The 12,644-nt window shown below is 36.4% G+C and overlaps 1 protein-coding gene across 1 annotated transcript in view; it reads left to right on the top strand.

The window, feature by feature from the left end:
* LOC122806145 (inter-alpha-trypsin inhibitor heavy chain H3-like) overlaps positions 1–12,644 on the top strand; it is a 1,222,311-nt gene that overhangs the window by 322,814 nt on the left and 886,853 nt on the right. The window contains exons 5-6 of the mRNA XM_044076382.1: positions 3,651–3,761; positions 3,849–3,977. Of these exons, the coding sequence (XP_043932317.1) occupies positions 3,651–3,761; positions 3,849–3,977 (240 nt within the window). The remainder of the gene's footprint in view (positions 1–3,650; positions 3,762–3,848; positions 3,978–12,644) is intronic.

Genomic DNA, 12,644 nt, shown 5'->3' on the forward strand with positions numbered 1-12,644 from the left:
TCCTTACTAAGTTGTATTGACATTTATTCATGTTTTATTGTTAATACTTCAATTCCCAAATATTTATACACTCCCTCTTGCTCAAGTTCTTTTATATCACATTCTTGTCCCAGACTGTTTTCCTGGTGATGCATTTTTCCTGCTTTAAAGGTTGCTTTTGCAAATTTATCAAGACCAAATGACACCCTTATATCATCTGAAAAAGTTGTGACAACTAGTATCTCCAGAGGGGACTCGTTCAATGCACCCAAAGATTCATGATGTGTTTGATGTTAAGATAGTTTGAGGTCCACAAAAACAAAGGCTCTCATCATTATATCGTTGTGTGATACTTCCTATGTATTCCATTTTAATGAATTAAGTATTTTTTTACACCTTCCCTTACAGCTTGTTTAAACTTTGATACATTGCACATCTACTATTTCTTGGAGTTTTCCTCCACAGGCCTCCTCTGAAAATGAGTATTGTACCTGACCAGACTTCAATAAATAAATCATTTGATCCCAACAGAGTCTGATAAAATCTGGACTACCTAAAAGACATAAGGGAAGAAATGTTGAGAGGATATGAGGGAAAAAATTGGACAGCTCTTCCAAAAAAGTGGCTAATGGATATCCTATTGGTACAGCAACATGATTTATAATATTCTTCATTTGGGAAGGCCCTGATACCTGAAAAGAAGAAAATTACAAAAACTCTTAGAGCCTGGGCATCCTGTGTTGGATGCAATCAGGGAAGTAATGTTGAAGAAGAAATTTGAATTGGGCTATCCTCTTCTGTCCTCTTTTTCTTTTCCTTGTCTTTATCCTTTTCCTTGTCTTTTTATCATCTCTGTCTCATGAATTGGATGGTAAAAGACCTTTCAATATCAGCTTATTCTTACTCTCCTGTATGCCGCAAGGGCTTAAGACCCTATATATATATATATATATATATATATATATATATATATATATATATATATATATATATATATATATATATATATATATATATATATATATATAAAATGCCGCGGTGGTGCAGCGGTAGTGTTGTTGCCTCACAGCAAGAGGTTCTCCTGTTTGATTCTCGGCTGGAGCGCCTTCTGTGTGGAGTCTGCATGTCCTCCCCGCAGTTGAGTGGCATTCAAAAAACATACGTAGGGTGTGTCTTCGTTGAAGGTTGGGCATTGAGCTGGCACCTTGGCACCATAAAAATCTACTGCCAATCATTAGCGGACCAGAGTTCCGCTGTGGCGACCCCTAATCGGGAAAAGCTGAAAGAAAAACAACATATATATATATATATATATATATATATATATATATATATATAGACATATATGTCACAGGAGGTAGATAGGTGTTCTGGCTCCAGGCATACCATATACAATTTGTGAGTATCATAGGGCAGGATTTTGTATCCACAGCCGTCAATCTTCTTGAAGCCCTTGACCATGCTAAGAGGAACCAGAATGCCACTAAACTAAGTTCAAACAAGCACTGTCACCACACAAACTGCAGGACTGAGAAACCCAGTAATGATAATAATAGCAGTAACAAATATCTCAATAATTACACGAATAACAATAATACCAATCAGAAAGCAGCAGAGGAGAAGGAGCAAAGATGACATATTTGTAACTATACAGAGGAGATATGCAAGAGAAAAAGAAAGGAGACTGACAGAAAATGCTGATGTTTTTATAGGTTTGCAAAAGTATTAAGAACTCATCTGAAGTGAAGAAGTGCCGGAGGTATGTCTGATCGCTATGGCAGCTAACAAGATCTAGGGACTCAGAGAGGACAAGTGCATCATGGGAGTTGGAAAGCAGTTTGAGCACTTAGAAGTATTTTTTGATTGCCATGTCAAATCTGCCTGATGGTGGAATTTCCTAACATTCGAAGCTGACTGACAAGATAATGTATGAGCTTCTCTTCTGCAGGAAATTTAAAGGTTTAAAAGCTTTATATTGCTTCTCTTCAGTATGCAGTACCTTTACTTTACTAATGCTATTTTATGATCGATTTTCAGATATGCTACGACTTAAAAATGGAATGTGCTGCAGATCAGCTGGCTACAGTTTTTCAGTATGTTGGCCACTACGCTTGGCTGCACATAGAATAAATTTCACTGATCTGTTAAGTTTCTGGAAGCAGTGGCATGACGTTTGGACATGACTTCATAATCTCTTTTGGCAAAGGTTAAGTTCCTGGAATCAGTAGCAAGCCTTTTGGAGATGACTAAGTGAACAAGTCCTGGTTAAGTATGCTCCTCTATCTGTACATATTACCCTTTTTGGGGTCTATATTATATCACTGAATGCTTAAAAAAGCGAATGATCAACAATCGACGCCATGTAAGTGAAAGCTTACAATCTCGAAAGCTCAGAACAGCGATTTTTTTCCTTTGGAAAAAAAAAATCACTGTTCCAAAAAAAAAAATTGAAAGAATACATAAAGTGGGGGGGGGCTTTGCCCCCCCCCCCACACCCCGCCACTTAAATATACCAACTTCAAGATCACACTACAGTGCTGAGAATGGCAAAGTAACAGAAGCAGGAAAGAATTTGATTAAAAGCCGCTTCGCTATTTTGCCTTTTCGTTATTTTAAGTTTGACCAAGACGCAGTTGATAGAATGCGTCTTTGGTCATCTAATAGGAAACCCCCTTTTTGTTATTTGTATTTCATGTGTGTAGCTGGTGAAAAGAAGCCATAATATTTGTGTTTTTCTGGATCTGTTCTGTTTCTTATGTTATTTGCTTTATATTTGTTTCTAGTCAAAAAATACTTGAAGGATGAATTGTAACACACTACAGTGCCGAAAATGGCAAAGTAACAGAAGCAGGAAAGAATATGATTAAAAGCCGCTTCACTCTTTTGCCTTTTCATTGTTTTAAGTTCGACCAAGATGCATTTGCTAGAATGCATCTTTGGTCATCTAATTGGAAACCCCCTTTTTGCTATTTGTATTTCATGTGTGTAGTTGGTGAAAAGAAGCCATAATATTTGTGTTTTCCTGGATCTGTTCTGTTTCTTATGTTATTTGCTTTATATTTGCTTCTAGTCAAAAAATACTTGAAGGATGAAATTGTAACAAGCCTCAGAAAACAATGCATAGCTTACTTTGTTTATTCATGTGTCACAATTATTTCCATTTTAACAGAAATTAACATTAGTAATAACTCCACATTCTTCTGATAGTGTGTTGCCAATGTAGATTATATACCTGCTCTACTTAAACACATTATTTTGAACAAGTACTTAAGTATTAAGTCCATTTTGGGACTAATCTCGTCTCTGGAACTGACATGTAACTATTCCCAAATGTCCTTTGTCCCATATTTCCACCATTGTTGTATGAAACTAAATTGCAGTGTTTGCTTACATGCTGTTCTCCTTTTAAGGGACTGTTTCTCTAGACCAATTCAGGCAGTTAGGATGGCCCCAAGATAAAGTGTTTCTATACAGACTTGGTCAGTATGAACTACTTAGTAGCAGTTGTCCAAACTAAGAGTCAAGGGTTCACTCACAAACTCATTTCCTTCCTTGATAAAGTGTACTGCCTACACTTTCCTACCTCTGAGCCCAGTTCCTACCCTATGCTGTGCTTGAAAACTTAATTTAATATATTAAACCTCTGAAAATGTCAAATTTTCTTGTTTTAGATTGATGTTTATATCACCGAACCACTGGGCATCAGCTTTCTGACCACTGAAGCACCATTTCTCAATGAAAATTTGACTAAGGCACTTTCAAAGACTCAAAATGACAAAGAGGTAAGCTTGTTCCACAGATACAGTTTTGCTTCTTAAATATACTAATATTTTGTAACTTTGAATAATATACTTCTTTTGGCTTTTCAGGCCTATATTTCATTTAATCCAACATTACAACAACAGCGCATCTGTGCTAAGTGTGAGGAAACTAAAATAAATGGGGATTTCATTGTGAAATATGATGTCAACCGGGAAATAGCTGCAGGTGACATACAGGTAAGATTTTCAGCAACAAAAAAATCTTTAGAAAGAAAACAAATTGCTGAAATACCAGTGTTACATAGTCAAGCATGGAAAAGACTGGTCTAAAACTATTTACATTGCCCTTCTGTTTAGTGTCTTATAGGGCTTTGCAGTCATAACCAAGTGACGACACTCACCTGAATTACTCATAATAAGAGAAGGTTGAATTATATGGCCATGTCCTTACTTGTAAATTATCTGTGTTTAATTTTTCTGTAATTCCATTGATGTTTCTCCTTCCAATGATGAAGAGAGGTGAGTTTGGGATTTAATCTACATGGTGTCATGTTCTTGTATTTCCATATTATTGGGGGAGATTTCTGAGTGAATTCTTTAACTATGTGATATATAATTGATAATATATTCTGTGTTAAACTAGCATTTAATGTGTTCAATAACATTTTACAATTTATTGATGCTATGATATGAGACAGAAGTTACATTTATTGCATGTTGCATGACAGTAAGTAGGCATCCAAAGTAAGACGTAGTAGATATAATATGTTCCTGAGCTTTGGAAATAGAAAGTATATTCAATGGTTCAGTGTAAAAGTGTCTTTGAGATTCTAGACCTGAGATTCAGAAAGGTTTAACATAATACAGAAGCCTTCTCTCAAAAGGTTTCTTCATCATGGCAAGTCTTGCTGATTTTTAGACTGCTCTACTACTGATGTTTTTACCTCACTAGGGCCTTAACATGAAGAGTGGTCTCATGGATAAAGTCACATGCCAATATGGCAGTCTAGGGATACGGCTAATACTGATTAGCCATGTGATTTCCCCAGAAATGCTCATAGCTCCCAATTTGCTCAGCGTAGTGATTCAGAGAATCTAGTGGCTGAGTAAATTATTAGTCATGGAAGAAAAAAAGTGAAAGCTATCAAAGGTGGCACTCACTCATTTACTTGTGTGGGAGTATTTGCAGTGTAGGCAAATCCAATGAAGTCATGGAGGTGTGTGTGTGTGTGTGTGTGTGTGTGTGTGTGTGTGTGTGTGTGTGTGTGTGTGTGTGTGTGTGTGTGTGTGTGTAAGTATGTAAGACTACCTCAGTGTTCACCCAAGGGGATTAGGTATGCACAAGTCTAGGAATGTGTGTGTTTGTGTGTGTGTGTGTGTGTGTGTGTGTGTGTGTGTGTGTGTGTGTGTGTGTGTGTGTGTGTGTGTGTGTGTGCTCGTGTGATGTGTGGGGGAGTGCCTTTGCTAATAAGATGCATGGGCTGCTAGGGAGAACAGTACCACAGTCAAGTCTCACAGCACAATGTTCATTTTAAAGACATGGTAAAGAACAGCTAATGAGGGCTTTATCGCTGTGGCTACACCATGTTTCTGAATCTGAATTTCTCTCCATTGTGTTAATTGACCTACTTTATTTGGGTAGTGTAGATCTGTCTGCCAAAATTACTCACAACAGTACACCACTTTCATTTATTTTTTGTTTACTGGGTAAGTGAACTGGTCCTCAAACCATGGTACATTACAGCATGAGAAGTACATCGATACCACTGAACATTTGGTACAGAGTCACATACATTGTAGCAAGGAGAATTATATCATGTGAACTACACAGATGACCACCCTCTGACAATGTCTTGACATACAGTTTTGGCACAGAAGAAATCAGAGCAAAGGTTTAAGATCCAGCACAGTGAGTTTCAGGCTAGCAGATACTCGAGTTGTTTACTGCTAGCAAAAGACACCATTCTACCTTCTCTAGGGCTGCTGTGGGCACTCTATTATGTTGATTTTTTTAATGCTCTTTTACTGTAAAAGTAAGGCACACAAAAATAAATACACTAAACACTGGATTAAGCTTTAGGTTATATATAATAGTTCCAGATATAGACAGAAAATTCCCAAAGTTTGCCATCCATTTTAAGGGAAAATAAAACTTTTGTTTCTACATTACATAAAAGGAAACAAATAACAGGACAAATTGTGGTAAGACAGGCAGTGCTTAAAATAAAGGAGTTCATGTTATATTCTGGTGGATCTGTATCTACAGTACAGTGATGCTAGACTCAAGCCCCCCCCCCCCTTCCAGACTGACATCACTGGTAACATCACGCAAAAATCTGAAGCAGAGTAAGGGCACCTAGTTATTTTGGATCCAGAGGGTATTACAGTGAAAAGTCACAAAGAAGTGCCTAAAGTACAGCGATGTTAGGCTCAAGCCCCCCACCACCACCACCTTCCAGACTGAAATCACTGGTAACATCAGGTGAGGCTCTGAAGCAGGGTCAGGACACCAGATAACTTCTGCTGCAGAGGGGATTAGAGTGAAAATTCACAAAGAAGTGCCCTAAGTACAGTGATGGTAGGCTCAAGCCCCCCTCCCCTGTCTAGATTGACATCATTGGTAACATCAGGCAAGGTTCTGAATCAGGGTCAGAACACCCAGTTATTTCTGCTCCAGAGTGCAAAATCACAAAAGAAGTGCCTTAAGTAAAGACCTTCCCTATATTGTAACTGTTTAGTTAGGCACTTCCTTGATTAGTGTAGGGAAATCTCACAGTTTTTGGCAACTTCTGTGTTAGAATGAGTGCATCTGCCCTCTTTCGCCTTATTTTATGAATTTGGAGGTGTCTCAGAAACACTTTCTATACCACATTTCCCTCCTACTGGAGCCCATTTATTTTTCACTCTACTGCTGTATCCAAGACACCCTCCTGTTTGCCTCCCAGTTGCAAAGTACAATGAGTTACTATTGTGTTCTTACCCTGTCTGCTACATATATCTCACTCCCAACTCCTTGTCTACTTTCCTCCATCTGGGCTGGTCCAGTTCTATCTCCTTTAGCATCCTCATACTGCTTTTTGGTGCACTCTAATTTTCTGTCTCCAACTGATACATTCTTCAGTGGTTTTCATGTTCCGACTTTTTGCTGTTAGTATTTAACACTGCCACTGTTATTGCTGTGCCCCAGTCTATTAAAGCATTTTTACTTATCTTTTGATAATCCTGATTGATTGTTTTCCTGCAGGACTTGGTTGACCCCATACTGCTTCTCCTCGCTGCACTCGGCTTTGTTTCACTCTTAAACTTACACCCATTCCCACCCACCCCTGATATCATTTGGGTCTATATTATAACTTCGAAGTTGCAAAACATCGAATGCTATAATATCAAACCCACTACATTGAAGGATGCAAAGAGCAAAGCCCCGGAACATCAAAATCTTATCTAGGGCAAGATTTCAGTGGGCTGTTCCGTGTCTTCGCTATTTCCTCCACTGTGGTGCGATAGTTACGGACGTTAGGGTTAGGGTGCAGGTTAAGGAAAGTGGATAGTTAGTAATGTATGTATGGTGTAGTGTAGGGTTGGGTTTTGTTAACTGTATGTGTGTGTATTAATTAGTTTGTGTATAGCTTCATAGGGTATGTGTGCCATAGTTACGGACCTTAGGGTTATGGTGCGGGTTAAGGTAAGTGGATAGTTAGGAATGTATGTATGGTTTAGTGTAGGGTTGGGTTTTGTTAACTGTATGCGTGTGTGGTTTATTTATTTTGGTGTGCTTGTGTTTTTGTGTTTGTTTCTCAGAACAGCAAATGTTTTCCCTAGGAAAAAAATTGCTATTCTGAGTGTTCAATGTTATCATAATTCCAAATTCCAAATTCGAACTTATAGTATTCAATGTTTTGGAATTTCGAATATATGATATAGACCCTATCATTTCATGTATACTGCACTTACCCCTTCCTGTCCATATTTCAACCTATAGCAAGACCCTAACTCCTGCCACCTGCAGCAAAATAACCATCTCACAAATAACCACTCATAGGCTCTCACTCCTTCCAATTACAGAAATTACATTTGCCTTATCTGCTCTTCATACTACTACATGCACCTACATTTCATTTTCAGTGTCCTTAGTTATATTATGCTCCTTATGCATCTGACTGTCTTCAAATATAATTGGTACTCCTCAGTTTCCTTTTACATTATTACATAGTTAGAATTAACTAATAAGACAAATCTTCTCCACTCACTCTCTTCACCTTTGCCTCCCTCCACTTCATACTACTCACTACACTTCGCTCTTTCCTCTTCTCTATAACCAGAAAAATTTCAAATGTTTCTTCAAGCATTGTGCTTCTTTCTGCTGCTACTAGCATCTTATCTAACAATTTATCACTGTATACTTTCACCTCTATACACCCCTCCTACTGCAGTTTACTCAGAATACTAAGAAATCAGGAGTATAACAAAATATCCTCCTGCCATTTTAATCTCTCACCTTGGGTTTAGTTTTTTAAATGAAAAACATCTTTATTAAATTGTCACTTATAACACAGGAAATCATACATTTATATAAACGAAAACAAACCGTATTGACATAATCTTAATTGCAAACATTTTATATCACAAATCATATTGACATAATTTTAGTTGCAAACATTATACATTACTTATAATCTACCCCAATCATTGTCAGTCAAACATTACATAGCTCATTCAAATCCTGCCTTCTTTAAAACCTTATTCCTTCCATGTATGTACTGCTCCCACAGTTCCCATTGTTTTCCTACATAATTTGCTCCTACCCTTTTCTCAAGGTCCCATTTCTAGTTGTTTTATCTCTGTTACTATATTCACTATTTCTAGTACAATTGGTTTAGATTCTGATTTCCAATTTCTAGTAATTCATTTTTTTGGTAGTCACCATAATTGGACTCAGCAAGGCCATACTATGTCTAAGCAATTCTGATTCTGTAGCATAGCTCAGAAAAATCATTTCCCTATTTACACCAATTTGCTCACCTAGTATATCTGATAGAGTAGTCTGCAGGGAATCTTTAAAGTCTTAGTCAAAAGCAACAATGTGAATGAAGGTAGATCCAAAACAAGATAAAAGTAAAAAAGTAGGTGAAAAACAGACAAAATCAGCATGGCTTATATAGATAAAATCCAGCTTTAATTCACATATAAACAAACAATACATGCTTTCACACCTTAAAGGTGCTTCATCAGATCAGAATACAGACCAAAAAACAAATAACATATTTACACACCTAATTGATTAAAATCATCAATTTACAAAACAGCTGGTAATAAAAAACAATTAATAATAAAAAATCACATGACCTAAGTGCTAGTTTTAAGGGTACCATCTCATTTAGCCCAGATTGTTTATCTGCTTCCAGTCTGATGACCCATTGCATTTCAGCTACTTCAGTGGTGTTATTAAAATCATCTCCCCTTATCCTTATATATCAATTGCAAAACCAAACATCTAAACTTATGGAAACATTTTTTCCTGGCTGAGAGATTGTGAACAGACCAGATGTATGAATGGCAACAGAAGTTCTCCTGGTAATGATGATTGTGGCGAGGGGCCTTCCAATGTCAATGATATTATTTCCAGCAATACACTGACCTCTGGCCCTGAATGTCTGACTAAGACAGGCTCTAATGTACAATGTGACAATGGCTCTAATATGTCTGTTGTCTGTAAGAAGACATTTGCTATAGCAGGTAGATAAATACATTATCTGTTTTTTTTGTCTGTATTTATTTATTTATTTATTTATTTTACATTTGTTGACCGAGCTAGTCTAGCTGGATACATGTCCATTTTCAGTAGAGGTCCGGGGAGCAAAGCTCCAAAAAATAAAAATAAAAATAATACATACATACTTTATGAGTAATAACAGATAAAAAATATTGGCTGATAAAATGTACAAATAGTAAAAAAAGGAGTTGTTACATAAAAAGCAGTTGTTACAAAAAACATGTTTTTTTTTTCATATATCTTTACGAAATACATTAGTCTTGCAAGGATAGAAGTATCAGTAAGAATAAAGGGTATTGTACATAAGATACAATATCCATGTAATCATACATAATTCTGATCTGATGAGGTGCATTTAAGGAGTGAAAGCACTTATCGTTTGTTTATATGCCAGTTAAAGTTGGATTTTATCCTTTTAAGTCGTGTTGGTTTGGTCTGTTTTTCACCTGCTTTTTTAATCTTTAAAGTCTCCCAACTTATTACAGTCCCAGAAAATATGTTCCCAATTACTTCTTTCTTCCCCATCACACCTCCAACATTTGCTGTTTACTCTAGGAAAAATTCTCTGGAGTCTAACTGGGATATAAAAATATCTATATAAACATTTCCAAGCAAAAATCATAAATCTTCTAGATTTTGTGGCATATTTGGGAGATAAACATATATCCCCCATTGTTTGTTTGTGAATTGCTTATCCAATCTCTCTTTCCACTCCTTTCTAACCTCCTCTGATTGATTCTTATAGTTATCATGCAATATTTTATATGCTTTACTAATTATTCCTTTTTAACAGCAACTTATGCTCTAGATTCTACTAAAAACTCTACAGATCTTTTGTTTAGGACCCCCTATTTCTGTCTCTCTGCCTATACTCCGATATCAATCCTTGATACAGAAGGCAATCTCTAACCTCAGTACAAATAAATTCTTGGCATCTTCCTATTCTCTTACCTTTCCCTGTCTAGTTATTTGCTCCCAATACCTAGGTTCCTTTGCCAGTTTTCTCCAATAAATTTCAGCCCTCTCTTGCCTATTGTCTGTATTCCTAATTACTGCATTCCTATCAGCAGAATCTCCTTTCTCCATTCCAGTGTTAGCTTACTTTTTAGAACATTTTCTGCTACTTTATGAATTTAATATTCTGTAAGATTAGTGTTATTCTCCTTAATGGTCTGCATCCAAAATTCCAGCCTCTACTTCTTTCTTGAGCTTCCCCCCATTTAATCATCATCCATTTCCACTTTGAATTATATGTTTCTGCTTGTGCTATGTATAACAGCCTTAACTATGTAGCTCTGAAATAACCCTTCAGATTGGGTAATCCCATTCTACCATGTTCTATTGGAAGAATCAGCTTATCCCACTTGACTCTTGCTGTTTTCCCATCCCAGATAAAACCCTTCAGCTCTTTATTAATTGCTATCCACAACTTCTCCTCTGGTTGATAAAAATAAGCCTGACCTGTGTATAAGATTAAAGGGACTAAAAACATTCTGCTTGTATCTTATTATCCATATCCATATAACAGAGCTACCAATTTCTCAGTTTTGTATTATCTTTTGTTTAGTCTCTTCCCACAAATCCTTAGCTGACACACCACAATCAGTTTTAATCCATACTCCTAAGTATTTCATTTTATCAAGCCCCCATAAATACGGATATTGCTGAATCAATTTGTTTGTGACTACATAATTTACTGCTATTGCCTTTGTTTTAGCTTAATTAATTTTTTTATCTCAAAAAGATATGAAACTGTCATAAAATGTTCCACAACACTGTAATGTTTTCTGGTTTTATCAGGTATAAAGTAACATCATCTGCAAATAGAGCCATACTTTCTTCACTGTCATACCAATAATATCCTTGAATTTCTGAGTCCCTTATTTTCTTTGCCAATAGTTCTAAATATAATGCAAGTGACAAAGGAGAAAGAGGACACCCCTGCCTGTCCTCTTCTTAAACCACTTTAATTTTCACCTCCGATCCCTCATATATCTTCCTAATCATCCTTTTAATTTCATCAGAGAATGCAAATGCTTCCATTCCCCTGCCCATAAAGTCCCAGATTACTGTGTCAAATGCTTTCACTGCAACAAGACTCACCAACAGTAGCATTTTCTTACATTCTGTTTCCCTCTGGATCATCAGTGTTCTGTTAATGTTGTCAAATGTTTGCCTTCCCTCCACAAAACCATACTGATCCATATCCATCAATTTTGGCATCACCTTTCTGCCATTCTTTTAGCCATTATAGACATAAACACTTTATAATCATGGTTTAGTATTGAAATGGGCATGTATGAAGTTGGATCTGATGGATCTTTACTGTCTTTAGATATTACAGGCTACCACCTGTTTCTTCTAGGATGTTTGTATTTTTCCTCCTCTTGAAATACTATTAAACAAAACCTTCCAGTTCTTTATCAGTTTTTCCCCTCCAAACTTCCAAACTTTCACAGGAATACCATCTATTCCTGGGGACTTTCCTGTAGATTTGTTATACAACACCATTTTATCTCAGCTCCTCCTATCCTAACTGTTAGTAATTGAGCCTTGTCTACCTCTAACCTTGGCATATTTCATTCTTCCATAAACATTTCCATTTGTACCTTTTCTTGATTTCCTTATTTCTCTGCTTTATACAGACTTTCATACAATTTCTGAAATATTTCTAATACTTCTACAGGATCTCTTGTAATCTTTCTTAGTATAGGCTCCCTTACCTTGGCAACAGCTCTTTCTACTTTATGTTGCCTCAGCCATTGTGCTAAAAGTTTTTGTGCTCTAGAGTTATTATCAAAAAACAGTTGCTTAACAACAATCTTTATAAATCCATGCATATTATCAAGGTAATCCCATATTTCTGTTTAGCATTCTACAGCTGCTCCTCTTCTTGTTCTGTGAGATTCCCCCTAATTTGCAATACTTTAACATTTGTCAATTCCTCTAAATAGTTTTGTTACTTCTTATTCATATTTACCTTTCTTTTATTTCCACCTTATTTTTAAACTCCACTTTAATTTTATCCCATTGCCTAACTATATTGCCAATAGAACTTTTTGTCTTCTCTAATACATCCTGAATAATTTTCACTTCCCATTCCTTAAATTCCTCTCTTTTCAACAGAGAGG

The sequence above is a fragment of the Protopterus annectens genome, chromosome 7.part0, assembly GCF_019279795.1.
Source record: "Protopterus annectens isolate FY-2018-M chromosome 7.part0, PAN1.0, whole genome shotgun sequence".
NCBI lineage: Eukaryota > Metazoa > Chordata > Ceratodontiformes > Protopteridae > Protopterus > Protopterus annectens.